The 21,413-nt window shown below is 42.3% G+C and overlaps 1 protein-coding gene across 2 annotated transcripts; it reads left to right on the top strand.

Annotated features, from left to right (window-relative positions):
* The first annotated feature begins 3,903 nt into the window (after positions 1 to 3,903).
* TRNT1 (tRNA nucleotidyl transferase 1) lies at positions 3,904 to 14,649 on the top strand. Of its 2 annotated transcripts, none has more exons than XM_044451806.1 (8): positions 3,904 to 4,009; positions 5,488 to 5,647; positions 7,272 to 7,465; positions 8,765 to 8,903; positions 10,432 to 10,558; positions 11,339 to 11,532; positions 12,287 to 12,552; positions 12,893 to 14,649. In XM_044451806.1, exons 2-8 carry the CDS (start codon positions 5,488 to 5,490, stop codon positions 13,139 to 13,141), a joined length of 1,329 nt encoding a protein of 442 aa, XP_044307741.1. In that variant the 5' UTR covers positions 3,904 to 4,009; the 3' UTR covers positions 13,142 to 14,649. The 2 variants fall into 2 exon arrangements, with proteins under 2 accessions (XP_044307741.1, XP_044307740.1); XM_044451805.1 differs by lacking the exon at positions 3,904 to 4,009 and adding an exon at positions 4,167 to 4,320.
* The last annotated feature ends 6,764 nt before the right edge of the window (positions 14,650 to 21,413 follow it).

The following is a 21,413-nucleotide window of genomic DNA, read 5'->3' as shown; positions in this document are numbered from 1 at the left end:
ATTTTTTCAGCCATGGCTATTATTACTGTAAAAAGAAACTAGACATAAAATAATGATTGCAAAACAAAAAAACCTGTTAACTATAACAATACAATCCCCAAGAACATGCTGGGGAGTGAAAGCTGCTGTATAAATTTAAAGTTAAGAGCTACGCAATTTTCAAAAGTCTGTTTTGTCAGAAGTAGCAAGGTTAAACCTCATGCCATAACCACCATATGATCAGCCTGACACACCTGAAGAATGTATCAAAGCTAATGAGGCTGAGAGAAAATGGTACAACATATAGGGTGTTTTTCCCTTTCGACTTCTACAAGTGATGGCCACTGACAGTCCTTCAAAGTACCCAAGTAGCTCACTAGAGTGACCATCAGTGGTTCCCCACCTATTCAAAACTTATTTTTAGGTACTAGAAGTGTGCACAAATGTTTTCATAGCTCTTTGTCATTCACAGACATGCCAGTGCACACTTGCGAGTGACTGAAATGAAGAATTGCTTGCGCACTGTCATGACAAGTGTCTGCTGTCAAAGTGCAATTGGCATCAGCCACGGGCATTGACCAAGCAAGGCTGCAAATAGGTTATTTTGTCACTTTGCTTCTCACTTGATGGCTGTCAAGCAGCAACCCATCAGGTGAATAGCAAAGCCACAAAAAGACTGTGGCTTGTAAGAGCAGGCTCCAAATATGCCCAGTCCCCCACTTAGAAACATCCATGTAAAGAACACCCCTACTCATGAACAAGCACACCCAGAAGTCCTGCCTTATCCTCAAGCAGCAAACAGGCACCCATGGGTGCCAGGGGGTGAGCGCCAGGCTGCTAAGAAGAGAGAGGAGGGGGAAGGAAAGAACAGGACCCAGTATGTTTGGATTCCATGAACTTAGTAACAACTCCGGCAATTCTACAGGATAAAGGAGTCCGATCTCCATCATCATCAAGTTGGTATGAGGCTTAATGTTAGCTCAAAAAGTGCTAACCTTTAGTAATCTTTTTATTATTTTTCTATCTGTTTTACGAACTGTACTATACATTACACACATATATACAGATCTCCCTCTCCCCCTCTTCAGCAACTGTTACTTTATTATTACTGTATTATTATCATTATTAAAATGCTCTATTGCTTTTGCTGTATATGGGAGTGTTTCTTGAGAGTTTTATATGCTTTTTATATAAGTGATCTGACTTGCATACAAATTCAACTTAAAGATGATATCAGGAACGTAACTCATTATTACGCTGGGACCGGGTATATATTACCACAATCACAGCAAAATCCCCCAGTTTTCAAGCGTGGACCTGCCCGTCCTGTACCTTTTCCATCGTAGATACTCAGGAAATGGGAAAAGCGCATCTCACCTCACATACTGGAGTACAGAGTTCTGACACCTAAAAGAAAGGGTTTCTTTTAAAATAGGATTTTCTCACAGGAGCATACAAGGTTCTCTGACAGGAAAGTTTACAGCTTTCACTGACAGTGACCTGAGCAAGCTTGGCAAGAGCAACCCAATAATCCCTTGTGAGTTCAACAACCCCTTCAATGAGTCATGTGCTGGCAGGGTGACTTGTTGCCCAAGAGCCCACTGCCCTGAAGGTCCAAGTGGTCCAAGTTCACATGGCATTACAACCCATCATGACCAGTTACCCACAATGCATTTCCAGTCAATGTAGCATTGATTCGAAAATACATGGCAAAGAACAAAGTTATTCAGCAAACAAGAGAAAAACAGAAAACCATCTCTAAAAAGTGAAAAGGAACAATAAATATACTGCAAAAATACAAAAAAATGCAAACTAGTGTGCAAATTATTGACATTTTATCTTAGGATAAATATTAATTGAATAAAAAGTGTGGAAGCAAAAATCTTTGTCCATTTAGATAGCTGGTGAAATGAGCAATACCTTAAAAGATTTGTAGAAATAGTGGCTATATTTAGGAGTCCTTAGAAAAAGAAAGTTAACTGCATTCCACTGCTCCCACTTTTTCTTTCTTCTTATAAAGCTAAAATCTGATGAGGGCTTCATAGCGGTATACTTCCCTTCTGATTTCAGTTCTATATTAATTTCCAATTCAGAAAACTCCAGTAGGCAAATCTAAGAGAATTGTTGCCCTTGCCTGGTAAGACTTTTGTCATTTTCTCTGCGAAGTGCAGCATGTTGCATCGCGAAGTGCTCTTGTTCTCCTAAATTAGAAAAATAATGGCCCGGCAGCTTGCCAGGAGTGTGGAACAAATTGTGAGGCTTTCCTAATGCATCTGGTTAAAGTACTCCAAAAGATCTTGGGAGTTTTTCATGTAATACATTATTTGAGGGTTGTTTCACCTTAAACAAACCAAGCTGCCTGAGTTCAAATTACTCAACAAGCCACGCAGGTGAGAAACTAGGAAAATGAGGTGCAGCATGCACTGAGAGTCAAAGCAAGTAATGGTGGCTTGATTTCATTCTGGATGTGCTGGCCAGTTTGAATGATCGCTGCAGCCCACCATGGCTTATTTAAGACATGGTGGGTTGCAGTATGCACCAGCAGCCATTTTAAATACTCATGCCACTGTGAGCAACTTATCATGTAGTACAAACGCAGCAGGGGTAATCCTAAAACTGGCATACAAAAGAGTTGTAGAATCCTTGCATAAACCAGCCTTGCCACATTTCCATAACAGGCTAAGCCATGACATCCACCCGCTTGACTATTCAAAGGTGGTATGTGCTGCAAAATAAACTATGCTGGGCTACAATGATCTTGCTAATCCAGTCAGTGGCTGGGTTTGCAGGACACAGCAACCCACATGGGGTAGCTTAACATGTTTAGAAAGCATTACAAAATAGAACAGGCTACCCACACTAACAAGAGGTCCTGCCCAGTTTAGAATTCAAACATTTCTGCCTAGTTCATTTTGCAGTACACTCCTCCAACACACCCAATTGATAAATGTACAATACTGCAACCTTTGATACACACATGTACTTCCACACTCAGTTTTCTCATTATGGATTTTAATTTCCGTATCTCAAAAAGAGTAGCTGGGGCTACCTTTAGGCACACGGAAGCAGTTTCCCCAAGCAAGTGATGCTGGGGGCAACAGACAGGGATTGAAGAAAAACCTGTATGCTAAGACGTCTGCAGTGTGCTTCCTAAATTAGCCTGCTGCCTTCAGGCACCATGGAGGCTACATGTCCAATATGGAAACAAGACAGAACGGCTGAGAGGGGATGCCATCTTCTGCTGAGGCCTTCCCTGAGCTCGACAAGGGCTTTCCCCACGTGATCCAAATTTATTCGGAAAGATGCCCTGGCATTCCTAGGACAACTCTCCTTCGCTAAGTGATATACCAGCAAGCCCTTTGCAGGGCAGAACGGAAGGCACGCCTGGGGAAGTTGCTGCGCTGGGCAAGGGAGTTGCGCGAGTCGGCGAACACCGCTCACCGCTAGACCACCAAACCTTCCGAAGGGGCGGGAGAATGGCCAGAAGCGGCGCCGGGGCGCGGGGCTCCACTAGGGCCCTGCGTCTTTCATTTGGAGTCCCGGATCTCTGGCACACCATCAATCCACCCCGTTGGTGTCCATGGGCACTTGCGTTTCATCCCTCGCTTAACCAAGCTTTACCTCCTGCTGCCCGCCTCCTTGAATCTCTCTGCCTGAGGGTTTCCAAAATTAAATGCGCGCGTGCGCACACGGTTTGCAGAATATTAAAAATAGCATGCACAAATCCGTGCTTTGCTTTTGTCCTGCAGAACCGAGGGCAGGTGCCTAACGCCGCCCCGGGAGGAGCTACCTCGACTTAACCTTGCCCAGGCAGCGGAGAAACCCTCGAGCAGCGGCCGAGCGGCAACTACGAGCACACGCGGAGATCGCCGCTCCGCCCTCTTGCGCCCTCCCTCGCGGCCGCCTCCAGGGCGGAGCGGGATTTCCGGCCCTGCTCCGCCGTCGTCCCGCCTCTCCTCGGCCGTCGCGGGTGCTGGGCTCGCGGCCGCGCGGTGTCGGCTGGCTGGAAGAGCAGCGAGCAGGCGCCTGGGTGAGCGAGCCTAGGAGCGCGCAGGCGGTGGCTCCTGTGCAGGGTCGCGCCTCGCCTCGCCTCGCCGGCGTGAGCCCCGCGCCTGAGCTAGGCCGGCGCTGCGTGCCGGTGCCGACCCTCCTTTCCGGCGGCGCGCACCAGGCTCCCTTATGGACCACGCCTGAGTCAGACCAGGCTTAGAGCAGCGATAAGCAAGCTGTGCTCTCGGGGGCGCTGGGCCTTGGACCTGCTGAGGGGTCACGGGAGGCGTGGTCCAGAAATGAGGCGGGCGCCGGCGTGAGTGCTGCGGCACGACCCGCATCCCTGCTCGGGTTAGATAAAAGAGACCGTGGTCGGGGCATGCTGGGAGTTGTAGGACCTTCCCCCCCCCCCCCCCCCAATATCTAAGTAGCATGGCGCCCTTAACTAGGGATTAGGGAGAGCCTGTGTGGTATAATGTTTCGCGTGTTGGATTTGGGAGATCGAGGATTTGGTTCCCTCTTTCTGTAAAGCGCAGTGGAGCCACTTTGAGCCTCTCCTAACCTGACCTACCTTACGGGTTTGTTGTGTGGCTAAAATGGAGCGTAAGGTGGCCTGTAGGGCCTGGGTTTCTTTCAAGAGGAAAGTGGCAGGGTATAAACATCATAAAATGGGGGAAAAAAAACCCCGAGATCGTCTGCATGTAAATTATGTGCATCAACACTCCCCATTGCTTGCTGGTTGAATGCTGTAATTTTTCAGAACAGTAGTAGGACTGTACTTTAGAAGGTTGTCTAGACTCATTCATAGAATGCTTGGTTATAATAATAATACTGGGTTATAGTTGTAAATTACCAAAAGCTTCACATGCCCTATCCAGTTACAAAAATTTGTTTTTCAGCGCCAGGCCAAGACCTTTTTATTTAAACGTCATTTTAATTGTTAACATTATTGATTGCTTTTATATCTTTGGCCAGGACGTCTCCAATTATATTGTTATTATATTGTTTTTATATGGATGATATGTATTTATTGTTGTGAGCCGCCCCGAGGCTTCAGCGAATGGGGCGGCATAGAAGCTCGCTAAATAAATAAATAAAGCAGGTCAGTGGTATGATCCCTCATAGGGGGATCATAATGGGGCAGGAGTGAAGCAGTGGCATATCCAGTGCTACTGTGGAAGAGGCGAGATTTGAAGTAGGGCTCCTGATTCTTATCCTCTGTGTGTTCTTCGGGTTGTCTAGTATCTTCGTGTAAATTTCCAGAGTTGAATAATAGCATTTTCTAAATTCAGTTTCTCATCAGTGATCACCTTGTTAACTTGATGTACCAGTTTGCATGTATATTTCCTACTTACTACATATTTCCCAGGCAGGCTGGGGGTGATGAGAGCTGTAATCCAACACATGTAGAGTGTGCTGGGTTAGGGAAGCGTAGCAGTTTGGGTGTCAATCATTTGTCTCATTCAGTTCTGGATAAATCATTTGCTACTTTTTTTTACCTTTTTTTTTTTTTTTTAGATGTGGAGCCAACTGTTCTTTGTGAGCTGTAAGGCAGGCCTTCCCCTCTTCCCCCGTACCATTCCCCAGTTTAAAATCCTGTGGCGTCGCTTAGCTACAATGAAGCTAGAGTCTTCCGAATTCCAGTCTCTCTTCACACCAGGACTGAAATGTATTGCAGGTGTGAGTGCTTTGTTTTCTGAGCTGGTTTAGGGCTGGGCTGTCAACAGAATGTAGGAAAACATCCAATAAGAGTGACAGTGAGCCTTGTTATTATTAATTTATTTAATTTTTATCCTGACTTGTATCTGAATCATCTGTGAAAGTGACAAGATTTTGATTATTTTCTGTGTTTCAATTATTGTTGTGATACCCTAGGTTTACAGACTTTCATTGAATTAACCCAATACAATTTCATTTGTAAAAGTAAATTTTATTATGCTTGTCTCACCTGATAATTGTTTTATATTTTTAGGATATTTTTTCAGTTTGGAAGAGATACACATGTATGTTTCTAAAACAAATTTCAATGTGCAAAAGCCTGAAAGGTTATATCTGTGATCCTATAAAATGCCAAATTAAGTGCATGTCATGAAGTCAGGGTTTATTCAACCTTAATGAAACTCAAGCTGCCATCCTCTTTGGTCAGGTAGATAAACAGGACAGATGCTTAGAGTCTGAGATTTTGTCAATACAGAAATGCAATTGCATGAATTTTTTTTGTAAAATGCATTTGGGGTTTTTAACAAGCCAAAGTTACCAAGTAATAAACTTCCTTTAGATTGGAGGACATTTATTTATTTATTTATTTATTAAAACATTTTTATGCCGCCCCATTCGCCGAAGCCTCGGGGCGGCTTACAACAAAAAATTAAAATAACATTTTAAAATATATACAATAAAATACAAATATATAATATAAAACATACACTATAAAACAAGCCGCCCTGGCCAAATAAAATTCAATAATATTAACATTTAAAATACTGCTTAAATAAAAATTTAATTTTAAACTCTCTTCTTATGTTGTCCTAAAGTTGAAGAACACACATCATCACAAGAACAGGACATTTACATCTGTCTGTCTATCTAAATTATTTCTAGGCCACCTCTCAAGGTGGCATGTAAGATAACAATTGGTTACCATTAAAAAACATAAAAGGCAAGACTTCCAGTTCAGATAAATAAAAATAAACTTGCAGTGAAAAACCAGCAGTGTAGAATTGTGATCAGTGAAAAAAGATGAAACTTCAGATATTTCCTGAAGAGCTGCAAAAGAGGGGCTGAGAGACCCCTGACAAAAGTCAATTCGAAAGGCGCAGAGGCAGCACAGAGGTCATCTTCCTTGTACTCATAAGGAGGCAGACAGGTGAGGAAAGGTCTCTGTGATTGACCTCACAGTAGAGGCAAGCTGGAATGGCTGTATGGTATTGCTATGTTGTAATCTGCCTAGAGAGTCTTATGGGATTGCTAGTGTAGAATGCGAGTTTAACAATAATAAAACATAAATAAATGTGGGAGATGGCAATTCCATCTACTGTAGCAGAACATGCTTAGGTTTAACAAATGAGCTAGATTGGGCAAATGTGGTCTGCTGAATCCATAGTTAATCATGAAGAGCAAATCATGCAATAATTGTGTTTTAACTGGCTGCATAATTATTTTTCCAGCCTGGGTTCCTTCTGTTACCATTTCTACAATTCAGATCAACTTCAGTGGGACTTCAAATGCCTATGCTATGGCAATTACTACACAAGGATTTAATTTTGTTCCTATTATTATTTATTCTCATATCCCCTCCCCAGAATTGTTTGACAACGCCCAGTATGAATTAAGGATAGCAGGAGGTGCTGTAAGGGACCTACTCAGTGGAGTGAAGCCTCAAGATGTTGACTTTGCCACTACTGCGACTCCTATTCAGATGAAGGAAATGTTCCAGGAGGCGGGCATCCGTATGATCAACAACAGAGGAGAAAAACATGGAACCATCACTGCCAGGGTACAAGGATTTCTCTTGAAGTATCTGGGGAACAAATCTGATAGGGAAGGATCCCTTCCTCTGTATGCATTGTCTCCCCCCACCAAACCTCCACGTACAGAGACATATTTTTAATTTTCTGCATAGATGTAAGCACCTGAACATTACATCTTGTCTGGGAGCCTGCTTCCCTTTTTTCTCCTCTTCCCGCTCTCCAGCAACTGCTTCATGCTTTGTAATGTTAGAGAATTGTTGTGATTCTTCAAAAACTGAGTATCAACATACAGAATGTTAATAAATAGTACATATCTGTGAAGGTGCTAACTTACCTTCATACATTAGTCTTCATTTATACCATGCCCTATCACTGCAAGCGCTCAGGACGGCTTACAAGATATAAAAATACAATAAATATAAAACTACTATGTAAAACATTAATTATTAAAACAATATAAAACCTAAAGCTATAGGGGAAGTCACCTGGAGACATGCATATTTTGGACTACAAGCCCCATGAGCCCCAGACATGTCAATAATCAGGGATTCTGGGAGTTACAGCCCACAACTCTTGAAAGGCGCCAAAGCACTAGCCTTGACTAACAGCGCAGTGGTCAGCTGTAATGCAAGTACTGTGGATATTGCACAGCGACAATTTGGGCCAGTCCAGACAGGAATCCAGACACTAGACCTGTGGTCCTGGCTACATACTAGAGCCAACCATATATTCCTGCTTGCTTCTCCAGTGCTTTGCTTCCTGCCACCTACCATGAAAGACTACAGGCGAATCCAGTGCAAAGCACAGGGTAGATTCATTTATACATTGCAATGAATAGTTTTGACAGGACTGGTGCATCTATCAATAAGGCTGGCCACATGTTTAGAGACAGGATGCCATGTCAGTGGAAAATAATATAGGTATTAGGAAGTCAGGGAAGCTAAAGGGTGGAGGAGGAGGAGGCAGAGAAGCCTGGGGAATGGGTTGCAGAATGGGAACCTGCAAATGAATGGATGGAGGATGCAAAGATTTAATGGGAAATGATTATTGAGAAAACAAAGAGTTTAATAGAACTGGTTTAAATAGAAACCAGGAAGGCTATCCATATGGAAACCTTCACATGGGCTGTGTTTACATGTGGATTGTCCCTTTTAAAGAAAGAAACAAGTTAGGGAGTGTTTCTCTGATGAAAATGACTTTCATGTATGTGGTATTCTTCTATTTTTACACCCCTCTCCCTATGCAGTGTGGCATGCAAATAATTTAGTTTCTAAGTTATGCTATTATTCACAAGGTAAATTAAGACTTTAAAATATTTATTATAGCTCCATGAGGAGAACTTTGAAATTACCACACTTAGAATTGACCTGCTTACTGATGGGAGACATGCAGAAGTGGAATTCACAACTGACTGGGAAAAGGATGCTGAGAGGAGGGATCTCACAATCAATTCCATGTTCTTAGGTAATGTTCCAGCACCCCAATCACCCCCAAAATAGCATCCCATTCTGGTTCACACGCTGACTGTCCCTATTTCTCCGTGCCTACCTTCAAGGCACCCTATTCCTGCAAATGATGCCCAAGGCTTACCCTGAAGGCGTGTGATGCAAGATGCATCAGCCTTGTTGAAACGAAGCATGTTGGAGTCTGCTTAGTGCCTGTTTTGGCAACTTCCTGAGAACTCATCTTCGTGTTCCTTGGTGGAAAGGTGGGATATTAATGTAATAAATATTCCCATATATTGTTTTAAAACACCCAGAGAGCTTCAGCTATGGGCAGTATAGAGGAGATGATGATGATGATGATGATGATGGCGACAACGGCAGCAATATACTGTTTGAGGGTGCAGGTGGGAATTTTTTAAGAAAGCCTTGTTGCAAATCTTAGAATTCTTCAATATCCTGCTGATATTTCCTCTTGTTACGGGCTGGTGCCATTTAGTCTGCACAAGGGTCAGCACTCAGAGAGTGAGTTGGTTATTAGTGAACGGACTTATTTTTATGTTTCAGTAGGTTCTTTGACTTTTATATAGCCACGATAGATCATTCTGGTATCAACATATTTAAGAAAACCAAAACAATAGCCTGTGGGTATTTTGGGAAGCTGCTGGCAGATGTTAGCATTGCATTTACACTCTAGTCCACTAAGTAAGTTAGAGAGAGTAAGAAGGAGAAAGAGAGAAGTCCCTGGTGGAGTGGCGTGGTGTGGACAAGAGAGGCAGGAGTGGGAGATCTCCTGAGAAATCCTGCTGTTTTCCTGAACACCCAGCAAAGCTTCCTTACTCTTCCTTACTAGGCCACTGTTGCCATTCTTCCTGGTCTCAGAACAGGACCACAATTTTAGCACCCAGTGTTACGCACACAGGCACACAGAGAGAAGGGGTGGGGGTGTGTTGTAAAGTTGTCTCTGACTTATGGTGACCCTTTGAATGAACCCCTATGAAACATCCTGTGTATGACAGCTCTCTTGGTGCCCGTAAATTCAAGGCTGTGGTTTCCTTTATGGAAACAAGCCACCTCATACTTTGTCTTTTCTGCCTTCAGCTTTCCTTAGCATGAGTGTTTTCTCTAGTGACTCTTTTTCATGTTGTCTCCAAAGTATACCAGGGAAAATATGTGGCGCATAAAAACTTGTTATGTAACTGGTCTAAAAAATCTAGAATATAATGGAAGAAATAACAGGAACATGGGTTAGCGTGAGCTTCATGTAACATTCCAGTGAGTCAGGCCTTACAATGTCATAAAAATGCCTAGAGTGGATTGTCACGTTGTTGTAACTTAAAAAGTGCATGCTACAAGATGAGCAATTAGAGGAATGGATATTGAACCTAAACATGCCTTGCTGAACAGCTAAAAGTTGTGAACTGCCCAAAAGGTTTTGGGTATTGGGGTGGGTGCTATAAAAATTAAACAAATCTAAATGTGGCATCAGAAAGGACTCTTAAGTGAAGTTCTAGGTGATTTTTGTTGAAATGCCTTTATTTGTTTTATAGGCTTGGATGGCACCCTTTACGATTACTTCAATGGCTATGAGGATTTGAAAAACCACAACATTAGATTTGTAGGACATGCAGAGCAGAGAATACAAGAGGATTACTTAAGAATTCTACGATACTTCAGGTAGTAGTGAGATATTTATGATGGCATAATCCTGTGTGGTCCACATTTGACACATGTGAGCCTCTGAACATCGAAGGCTTGTGTGCATGCACTGCAGGGCAGGGCAGCAGTTGCCACTGTCCTGCACCTCATGCCCTGAATTTCATCTAGCTGGCTATTTGTGGGTAAGGAAGGAGGCTGGGGAGCCATTTGGATACAGTATAAGGCCTTGCTCCAGGCTCCTCCCCTCGCTGGCCCCAGAACAACCTTTCAGCCTTCTCTGAGGTGGATTTCCAGTGTATGAGATTTGTTGGGCACAGTTCTTTCTGTGCTGACAGAGCAGCGGCTCTGCATTCAAAGTCCCAGCACTGAGTTTGGAGTACCTTGGAGTTCAAACTCTAAATACTGCTGCAGCCACTCCCATTAACAATTTCAGGAGGCCATAGAATTATGCCCAAAATCATGGAATAGTTTCTAAATGATAGGGCATGATCTAACATCACATGGGCAGATTACCAGATGGATTGATTATAAATGCTATTATAGAGCATTCAATTATCCAGAGGCTAATATAGCTCTTTCTTCACTCACCTCCACCATCAGTGGTATGCAGAGATGGATGTTGTGTGCCAGGCCATAGAGATCTCTTCCACTGTTGTTCTGACTACTCAGTATCCATTTATGGCACTTACATATCAAATATTTGCACTTGGAAAATGATTCCAATCAGTACCACAAACTTGACATTTGCAGAAAAAGCCGATTTGCTGTGGGGACTAATAGAGATGTTTTCCCCCTTAGATTTTATGGGAAGATAGCAGAAAAACCTGGTGACCATGAATCCAAAACTCTGGAAGCCATCAGAGAAAATGCCAAAGGTTTGGCTGGAATATCAGGCGAGAGGATTTGGGTGGAATTGAAGAAAATTCTCATGGGGCAGCATGTTAATCATCTTATTCACCTTATGTATGAACTTGGTGTGGCTGGTTATATAGGTAAGGCGCAATGAGTTTCTCTGGCCAGAACTTTAGTAATAAGGAGCAGTGTCATTCAAGCTTCAAATTCTTTAAGGAATATCTGCCTCCTTTGGAAAATAGCTGAATACTGTTAACTATTTCATTCTACCTATGCAGCATATCTCAAGCTACAGAGAGCCCTTAAGATCACATTAGAATCATAGATTTGGAAAGAGCCTTCAGGATCAGCAAGCCCCCCCTCTCCTTGTTAAACGCAGACTCTGTGATGCATTGAGCGCCTCCTAGGTGGCCCTTCAGCCTTGGCTTAAATGTTTCCAGCCAAGCCGATCCCATCCCCTCTTGAGGCAGTCTGTCCCATTGATGAATAGCCAACACAGCAGCATCTTACGTTGCACTGAAATCTGCTTCCTGGCTATTTTCAGCCACTGGTTTTAGCCTTGCTCACTAGCATAAGGCTGAGCTTCCCACCTGAACAAAGCCAGTGCCCTTGCATGGATAGCCCTGATCCATATTTGATGCCCCAGTGGGGTGGTACCAGTCGTAGTTCTGGTTCCAAACTGGTGCAAGATGAATGGTTGTGGTATTCTAGATATTTTGAACTACAACTCCCAAAATGCCTGACCATTGACCATTCTAGCTGGGACTCATGGGAGAAATAGTAAGGCATTTGGCTGAGGAAGGATGAATTGCTCAGTAGAGTTTTGTATTCTGAAAGCTTTTTGTTTTCTTGGTTACGCTGTTCTCATGGTCCTTTTTTGTGTGTGTCCCTCAGGATTGCCTATTAATGCGAACTTTCAGGAATTTGACACAGTCTGTAAAAATGTTCAGAATCTCTTTCCAAAACCAATGACAGTTCTAACGTCACTGTTAAAGGTTCCAGATGACATAATGAAAATGGATTTAAGGCTGAAAATCTCAAAAGATGAGAAAAACCTTGGGCTATTTCTACTGAAGCATAGGAGAGACTTGGTCAAAGCTACTGACGGTGCAGAACCACTTAAACCATTTCAAGACTTCATTATAGACTTAAATAATAAGGTAACATACTGAGGAATAGGCTGCTAGTATCCACAAGTAACAGTTGTTTACTCACTGCTTAAACTGTGTGCTTATGGTTTTATTGCAGATTGTTGGAACTAAGAATACCGTTTCAAAATACACTTTTTATTGACTACAGACATACTGTTGTCTTTTCCCTTTTCAGCCCATGCTTAAACATTGGCTTCTTTACTGTATTATGGATATGGAGCCAATCACTTTTGAAAAGGCTTTTGATTCATGTGGCTTACGAGGGTTGTGTGTTTGCAATTGGCAGCTGTTCAGTACTACTGTGGGTGTCTTGAGTGCGAATCTCATATTATTATGTGTTTTTGTGAAGTCAAGGGAAGCTGATGCAACATCCAGAATCTGTGAACTTCTGAAGTACCAAGGGGAAGAACATCTTCTGAAAGAAATGCAGCAGTGGTCTGTCCCCACTTTTCCTGTCAGCGGCCATGACTTAAGGCAAATGGGGATTTCATCTGGGAAAGAAATTGGAATATTCTTACAGCAGTTACGGGACCAGTGGAGAAAGAGTGGCTACCAAATGGATAAAGAAGAACTCTTAAGCTGTGTAAAGAAGGTATAAAATAATGAATAAAGTTGCACCAGACAACACGTGTCTATATTTTACTTTTACTGGAGATGACATTTTTGTTTACATCTGATGATTCTGAAAATTCTTTATTTTTCATGCTGAAAACATAAAAAGTTGCAACTAACTTTGTGTTCTTGTAATAATGCATGATTATATTTTTATATTTTGATTGCACTATTAAGAAGATGCCGTTTGGCACAGATTGTAAGTGGAAAGAACAGTAGGCAAGATAGTGTGCCACATTCCTTTTTGCCCTATTCTTCCTCTGGCATATTCTGCTCCCACCTTGTGAAAAACTTCTCTGCCTGCCTCCACCAAACCTGCCCCAAGACTTTCTAAGTCGTGTGTATCTATTCTGGGGGTGGGGGTGGCTGAGAGAGAGAGACAGAGATAGACTGTAAGAAAAAGTCTTAAAATGGATGCACGCACACTGGCAATCAGGAAATAAAGTAACCAGAAATAAGCTCATTCAGCTACTTTTTATTTTATTCAGGTTCCCTTAGCTAGGCCATAGCCTACAGTATTGGTCCAACCTTCTCAAGCATTTCTCCAGTTTTGGCTTGCTTTCTTCTTGGCTTTCTTCTAATTCTCTCTCTCCTTATATCTTTGCCAAATTTATTTTTTCCTTACTGTCTACAATTAGCTTTTCTTTCTCCTCACCTCCAGCCAATCAGGATGGTAGTTTCTTAGTCAAACGTTTTACTTCACGTGTGTTTAAAAAGTGGTAACTAGGTATAAATCCAATCTGTACCTTTTTAATAGACTAACAGTCTAATCCTATGTATATGTGGACAGAAAGTGGTCCTACATCTTCCGGCATTCTTCAATCTGTGGCCTACTAGAGAAGGCTGGGAGCAAACATGCATAAGGCTGCACCCTAAACCAGTCTGTGTCCTTCAAGTGCCTCCTACCCCAGCCAGTCTCTTGTCTTTGGCACTTTCCCCTTGGCTTCCTCGATCTTCCCTTGTAACATTACTTTTCTCCTAAGCATCTGCTAATTCTTCATTCACATATTTGGATTCTTACTTGCCTGCTTCCTCCATTATAGGACTTACTGGTTCAGTGAGTAGGAATTTTTCATGTGGTCAAGGTGTCTGAGTGACTTACCTGATTGTCCCTTGGTTCTTTCCTTCTCTAGGCACAGAATAAATGGCCATATATTTTCTGCTGTTGGGTGGGTGACTGTAATATATTCATTTTAATGAAAAGGAAATAAATGTCCTTTTCTTTCCCATCACTCTACATGATTGTTCTCTCTCTGTTTCACGTCCATTATCCAGAGACAAATAACTTCTCTTAACACTATTGAACATGGAAGTATATATGGAAAGCAACATTTGGTAGCATTTTTGTATATATCTAATATGTCTAATATGCTCCAGTAATAAAGTAAAAACACCTGGATTTCTCTTCTTACAAATTGTACCGCAGTGTAATGACTACAAAAAAATAGAAATTTTGTTTTGTCGTCAACATGCAGAACATTATAAAAAACTAAACTAAAGAGTAATTCTATTCAGTATGTCTAACAGCACAATCCTAGGTGTGTCTACTTAGAAGTAAGCCCTGTTCATTTCAGTAGAATTTGCCTGGTAAGGATGCATAAAATCACTACTTGAATCTTTCCAGGATAAAGATTTGAGAATTACTTTTGCCCACTAGATGGCAATATATAGGAGCTTTTCATAGCTGCAAATGATAACATTTTATATTTATGTATAGGGTGAAAGTAGGAGGGAAATTCTTATTACTAAGTCTTGCAACTCAGAAAATTAGCTTTACTGTACAAGGCCCTAGATTTGATAGCAGCAACCTGGAAATTTTTATTTTACTTAGTTTGTTAATCTTAATAAATAGGCGCTTAGCCTCAGCTACTGAAAACTATACTTTTAGGCTGAAACCCTATGCCCACTTACTTTGAAGTAAGTTATTTAAAAATGGAAATGTATAGAATAGCACAGTTGTTACTTTGACATACACTTCAGGTGCAGTAAAGCTAGTCAAAGTCCTTACCAGTGAGACCACGTGCCCATGAAGGGCTCCCACCAAAAGCTCTTCCAGCAGAGATGTGTCACCAATAGTAGGAGCCAAAGTGAGACGCACTAAGAGGTGTTCAGCTGGATGAGAATCGGCCTCTGAACTACGTGAGCAAAGACCATTGTTCCCAAGATGCTCCCCCAATTTGGTGGCCCTGGAGTTAGTGGTGGACCCCTCAGTACCATAGTGGGGATAAAAAGAAAAGCACAGAAATAATAGCTTCTTGCCCAGGCCACAGTGAGCTGGGAGAGAGGTTATCGGGCAGTATGGGCTGAGGTATAATCAATGCACAGATAACACTTGGCTCTTCTCTTCATGTAATTCACATGAGGCAGTGCCTGAGCTCAGTAACGGGCTAGATGAGGGCCAATAACTGAAGTTCAATCCAGATTAGACAGAGGTGCTGCTGATTGTAGGCTGTTCATTCAACTGGGGAATTTTAAACCTGTCCTGTCCTACAGAGAGTTGCACTTGCCCTAAAGGGGTTTGTAGTTTGGGGGTGTTTCTGGACCCAGAATTGTATCCCTCAAGGAAGAGCTGGACTACATAGCTAGGAACACCTTTTATCAGTGAGGCTAATCTTCCAACTGCATCCCTATCTGGATGGAGCATTGCCACACTGAACCTGTGTCCTGGATTAGTGTAATGTGCTCTACATGGGCCTGCCTTTGAAAACTGCCTGGAAACTTCAATTGGTTCAGAACAGAGCAATAGAGCTGATAACAAGGACTACTTGCAAGAACATATTACACCAGTCCACCAAAAGCTACACTGGATGCCTATTGAAGTTTGGGCCCAATTCAAAGTGCTGATACTAATGTATAAAGCTCTAAATGGCTTGGGGCCAAGGTACACAAAGGAACGGCTTTCTCCACATGCTCCTACCTGGTCCTTAAGATCTTTTACAGAGATCCTTCTCTGGGAACCACCCCTAAAGAAGTGACAGGAGAAGGGCCTTCTGTGTGGTTGCACCCCATCTCCAGAAAATGCGCCACAGGGAGGTGTGCCTGCCACTGCCTGTTTTGTTTCCAGTGCCTGGTGGAAGACCTTTTTATTCATCAGATGCTTCAATGGATAGATTGATCTGAAATTTGTTTTATGTGAACTGCTTTTATGCCCTGTATTTTCTTAATCACCTGGAGTTGCCATGCTGTTGGATTTGGTTTTATTGGTTTGTACTGCCTTTATTGTTAAATGTTTTTTATCTGTAAACTGCCTAGAGAACCCTATGGGCTATGAGGAAGTATACAAATGCAATCAATCAATCAATCAACCAATGTGGAGATTGCTCTGCTGCACTGCCACACCTCCCTGGACAAATAGCATTGCTTTGCCAGTTCCTCTCAATAAGTTGCAGGTAAAGGGAACTTCAAAGTGCTCAATTTTATTTTTGAGAGCTTGTTCTATTGTGTGAGATAGATAGACAGACTGACTGACTGACTGATTCACCTCTCCCACTCCAACCACTTTCATGTAAAATGGTCAAGGCATTCCAATGATAAGGATTCAGGCACTAGTTCAAATCAGTATGGTGGCTATCTTTTCCTGTGCACCTTGAAATGAAGCATTTTGCTTCCTTTACATGGCAAGAATTATTTTCACTGAGCATGGCTTCTGCCCCCATGGTCATTAGAACATTTCCTGCTGCTATTTCCTTTTGCAACCATTGTAACAGGGTTGTAGTTTCATAATTAGAGATCCAGAGGTTTCTTCAGAAGTAATTGAATTCAGCTTCATCACGGTAACATAGGAAGAAAATGACATATGCAGCTTGTGAATTCTAGTGCTTTTTATTGTGAAAATGGTGCCCTTTTGGCTTCATGTTTGGCTTGCCATAGCTGTGTTTGCTCCCAATTATTTCACAGACAAGTGCTGGAGGACACACAGAGGCAGGCAGACATATATAATCACACCATTCCTTGCAAGGAGCCCAGGGCAGTTAATGACCCATATAAAAGCAACACGACCTATGAACATCATTTAAATAACTCTAAAATTTCAAATTCACAACAAAATGTAAGAGACCAGATAAAAGCACAGTGAAATTGTATAAAACATAAGCAGAAAATGTAGAAGCCCACAAACTGGAATTCCTACTACAATCTACATTATTTTATTATTATTAGCAAGAACAGCCATGGTGCTTTCATTAGACTCCTGATCTTAACAATGGGAGTTAGAGATGAGCTTTTCTTTTAAAGATAAATGATCTCACTTCTTGTCAGGCTTCCATCATAGATGACACATTCCTGTTAGCATCCATGCATGAACTAAGAGCAAAGGCCTTAACCCAACAGCATAGCTATAGGCCTCGCTTTTCAGAAGACAACCTTCTGTTTCAGGGAGGGACCATTTCCCATTCTTTGCAAAGGAAGGCCTGGCATCTTTGGGTAGGCCTAGGAAAGTCTCCAGCCTGGAAATTTAAAAAGCAGCTGCTGGTCCATTAAGACAATAGTGAACTTTCAGAATCGTTTCATAGAACAGTAAGAGTTGGAAGGGTCCAAGATGGTCATGGGGTCCAACCCTCTACTGTTGCAGGTCACTAATTTACACCAGTTTCTTTTGGAATATCTCTAGTGTGGGATAGCCCACCACCTTTCTGGTTCCACAACTGGTTTGAATCAGTATAGCATGAGTCCTTGGATTTCTATCCCAAGTCATTCTCTGAAAGGCTATCCAAGTCATGTTTCAAGATAAGGTGCCATAAGGGGGGAGACAAGAAACCATGATGTCATTTATCCACACATAACACATGGAAACAAGCCAGGAGGACACCTCAGTAACCCTCCAGGTGTTTCGAACTATAGTTCCCACAGTTTCTGGCCACTGGTCATGCAAACTGGAGTTGATGAGAGTTGTAGTGCAAAATATAGGTGGGTACCAGGTTGTTTAGCCCAGGTGTAAATGATTGCATTTCTATTTAAATTACAATAATGGTTTCTAAATGTGCAGATATATGAATAAATTAGTAAATTAACAAAATATACATCCTCTTGTTGGTTTTTTTGGGGGGAGTGAGAGAAGGAGATATATACACAGACCTGGCTACCCACATATTTGAAATTACTTACTTTTCAATGTTCCCACATACAGTGACTTCAACATTCAGTTTCAAAGACAAAATTCAGTTGCAGCACAAGCAGGGAAAAGCATTAAGCAAACAAAAAACAGGGTGGAGAGACTGCTTTACTCGTAATAGCAAGTTACTGAAAAATAATTGCCCATTTTATTTTCATGTTTTCCCTTCTTCCAGGAAACACACAATTCTCACTCTTCTACATTTATTCATTTGTAATGGAACATTTTTCCTTCAAGGAACCCAAGGCATTTCTGTGATTCCCTTGTTGTTCAGGGAACCATTTTCCCTCACAAGAAACCTCTGAGGTAGGCTAGGCTGAGAGCCAGTGTCTCACCCCAGGAGTTTCATAATCAGGTGGAGACTAGAGCCAAGGTAGTCCCAACATTAAGCTTCAAGTCATTAAAAAAGTGCTCAAAATGATGACAAGTGAAATAAAGCAAAATGGTGAAAAGGTTTTCATGTATTGCTTTCAGGGCAACAAAAACATATTTGTAACCTGATGTTGAAGGACAAACATCCTGTATCATTGCAACCACAGCAAATACGTACTTGGTTAGGATTGGGAAGATGAACTCCATGCAAACCTGACTCTGCACATTGGGCTGAGTAGCTTTGATTATTAATAGTTGTCTAACAGAGAAGAAAGAGTAATGTGATCTACAGGCTGGAGCAATTTCTCTGTGGGACTGTTCAGCTTAGAAAATGGGAGGCAAGGGGAGATAGGGGTGTTTAAAATAAGGCATGGCATGGAGAAAGTAGAGAAGGAGAGATGTTTCTCCCTTTCCCAGAACACTAGAATACCGGTCATCATTAAGCTGACTGGTGGGAGGTATAAGATAGATAAAAGGAAGTTTTTCACACGACATGTACCAAAAAATATGGAATTCGCCACCACAGGAATCTTTAAAAAGGAATTAGACGGATTCATGGAACAGACGGCTATCAGTGGCTACGTGCCTTGCTGGCTGTACGCTACCTGCTTTACCGGAGGTGGGAAGTGGAGGTCTTGCATCCATCCTTCTCAAGGAATCCTGTGAGCAGCTGTTTCCGCACCGTATGTGCTGAATGCTGGACCAGAAGGGCTTTTGGTCTGATCCAGCAAAGCTTTTTCCTATGTTCTTATTTTCTTATGATGGCTTCAGAGGCTCAGGAAAACGGTAAAAGTCAATGCAACAGATGAGCTTATAGAACACTCATTCTGCTACTGGTAGAATTATATAATGGTTCCTAAGTGTAATGCTAATAAGGGTCAGGGAAGCAAACAGCATACACATGTTTCATTACCAAGTAGCTCGGGGCATGGATTAAATTTGCATAGCAACCTCAAGGGAACAGCCCTGCTCTTAGGCTAACCAGGACCCTGAACCTGGCTCAGCTAATAGCTGCCGTTGCTATCAAAGACAATATTATCTATATTCATTGTGCATAGAAAATAAATTATCTTCCCTTGGAGGCTGATGTGAAAATATTTCTATAGTCTAGCTGCATGGATGAGGATGAAAGAGCTTTCTGTTCCCAGTCAGGTAGACAAAGCAAAGAGCATGGCTCTGTCTTCTTGCTTTCTTTCTTATCATTTCCAGAGTTAAAGGATTGATGTTTGACAATGGTGGCGTGGAGCCAGGGCTCAGAGGATCAGCCTGCCAAGTTGTTTTAGTCAGCTGGGACAATATAATCTCTCCTCCTCCCACACCAACCCCAGTTTTATGAAAAATGTCCTGCTCTCAGTGGAGATGAAAATCCTTAGACTGGTTTGTAGAGATGGATCGACACAATTGCCTGCATTCTGGGGTCCTTCTCACATATATAGTACACATTCTAGAATGAATTTTTTACTCACCTGTTGCAAATGCTGATGCCCAGGTCATAGACCATTTTGCAGAATGCACCTTGAGATGGCCCCAGAAGGATAGCCCGTGAGTCAAGATTCTTAGGAGAGCAAGAAGAAAAGAATGACCATTGCAAGTGCAGGTACGAGGGTGTCCAGCACTCTTTGTGTTCATGAAGAAATGGAAACCACTCAAGGACTTGTGTGCATTTAGACTAAGGAATATTGCCACACTAGTGAGGGCTGACAGCCAAGCGGGAAGGTGGTCTGAAGCACAAGGTAGAGATGAGTCTAAATGTGCCAAAGCCATGCTGGGCTGAGTGCCAGGTGTGGGGACCACACATTAAAAAGCAGCACAAGGGGACCCTTCTCTTTCCAGCCTTCACTTTCCCAGCCATGACTCAGAGGCATGAGTAGGTGGATGGATGTGCTGGCCATTCAACAGTTGCTCAGTTCTGAGAGCCAGTGCGGTGCAGTGGTTAAGAGCCTGGGACTGGGACTCAGGCGATCTGGGTTCTAGTCCCCGCTCGGCCATGGAGCCAACTGGGTGGCTTTGGGCCAGTCACAGACTCTCAGCCCAGCCTACCTCACAGGGTTGTTGTTGTGGGGATAAGATGGAGGAGGAGAGATGATGTAAGCTGCCTTGAGCCCTTTGTAGGAAAAAGGCAGGATATACATAGAAAAAATTGCATTTGTAAGGCAATGTTCCCATGGAAAATGATAGCATGAACTTTGCACTACTTCTTTCCCCTATAAATGTGCTTGTGTAAACCTTAACCCTAATGAGTAACACTATCTACGTATATACTGATATTCATGTATATCTTTAATTGTACAAGATACTTACATCCATCACTACCATGATAGGATGAGAATTACTGCTCCCAGTGACCATCTCTAGTTTTCAATCAAAATGCCATTTCACTTTCTGTAGATTTTTCTTAGTTACTGAATTCAGCTTTGGTGTGTTATTATAATGAAAATAATTCTAGATTCCAGATTCTTATATTTTTGAAACAAAAATACTGATGGCCTTTTCTTCCAAGAGTAATTGAGACTTTTTTTTTTCTGGGCTGCAAACCTAAATATATTGACAAGGGGGTATACTCCACTGGAGACAGTATGTTCCATCCAACATCATGTGAACAGACTTCCAGTCATGTGAAGGATGTTCCCTTTATCCCCTTCCCTTCGCCCTGCACACTGCTTATGTGTACACTGCTTCAGGTGGTCCTCTACTCATCCTGAGAAGATTTGTGGGGATACGAGGCATCTGTTCTGCCAAAGGTGTCCACTTTCTGGCAGATCAGCACCACTGAACA

This window comes from Varanus komodoensis, unplaced genomic scaffold, assembly GCF_004798865.1.
Source record: "Varanus komodoensis strain SLA01 unplaced genomic scaffold, ASM479886v1 scaffold6_4, whole genome shotgun sequence".
Lineage (NCBI taxonomy): Eukaryota > Metazoa > Chordata > Lepidosauria > Squamata > Varanidae > Varanus > Varanus komodoensis.
This window is presented reverse-complemented; position numbering and strand designations above follow the sequence as displayed.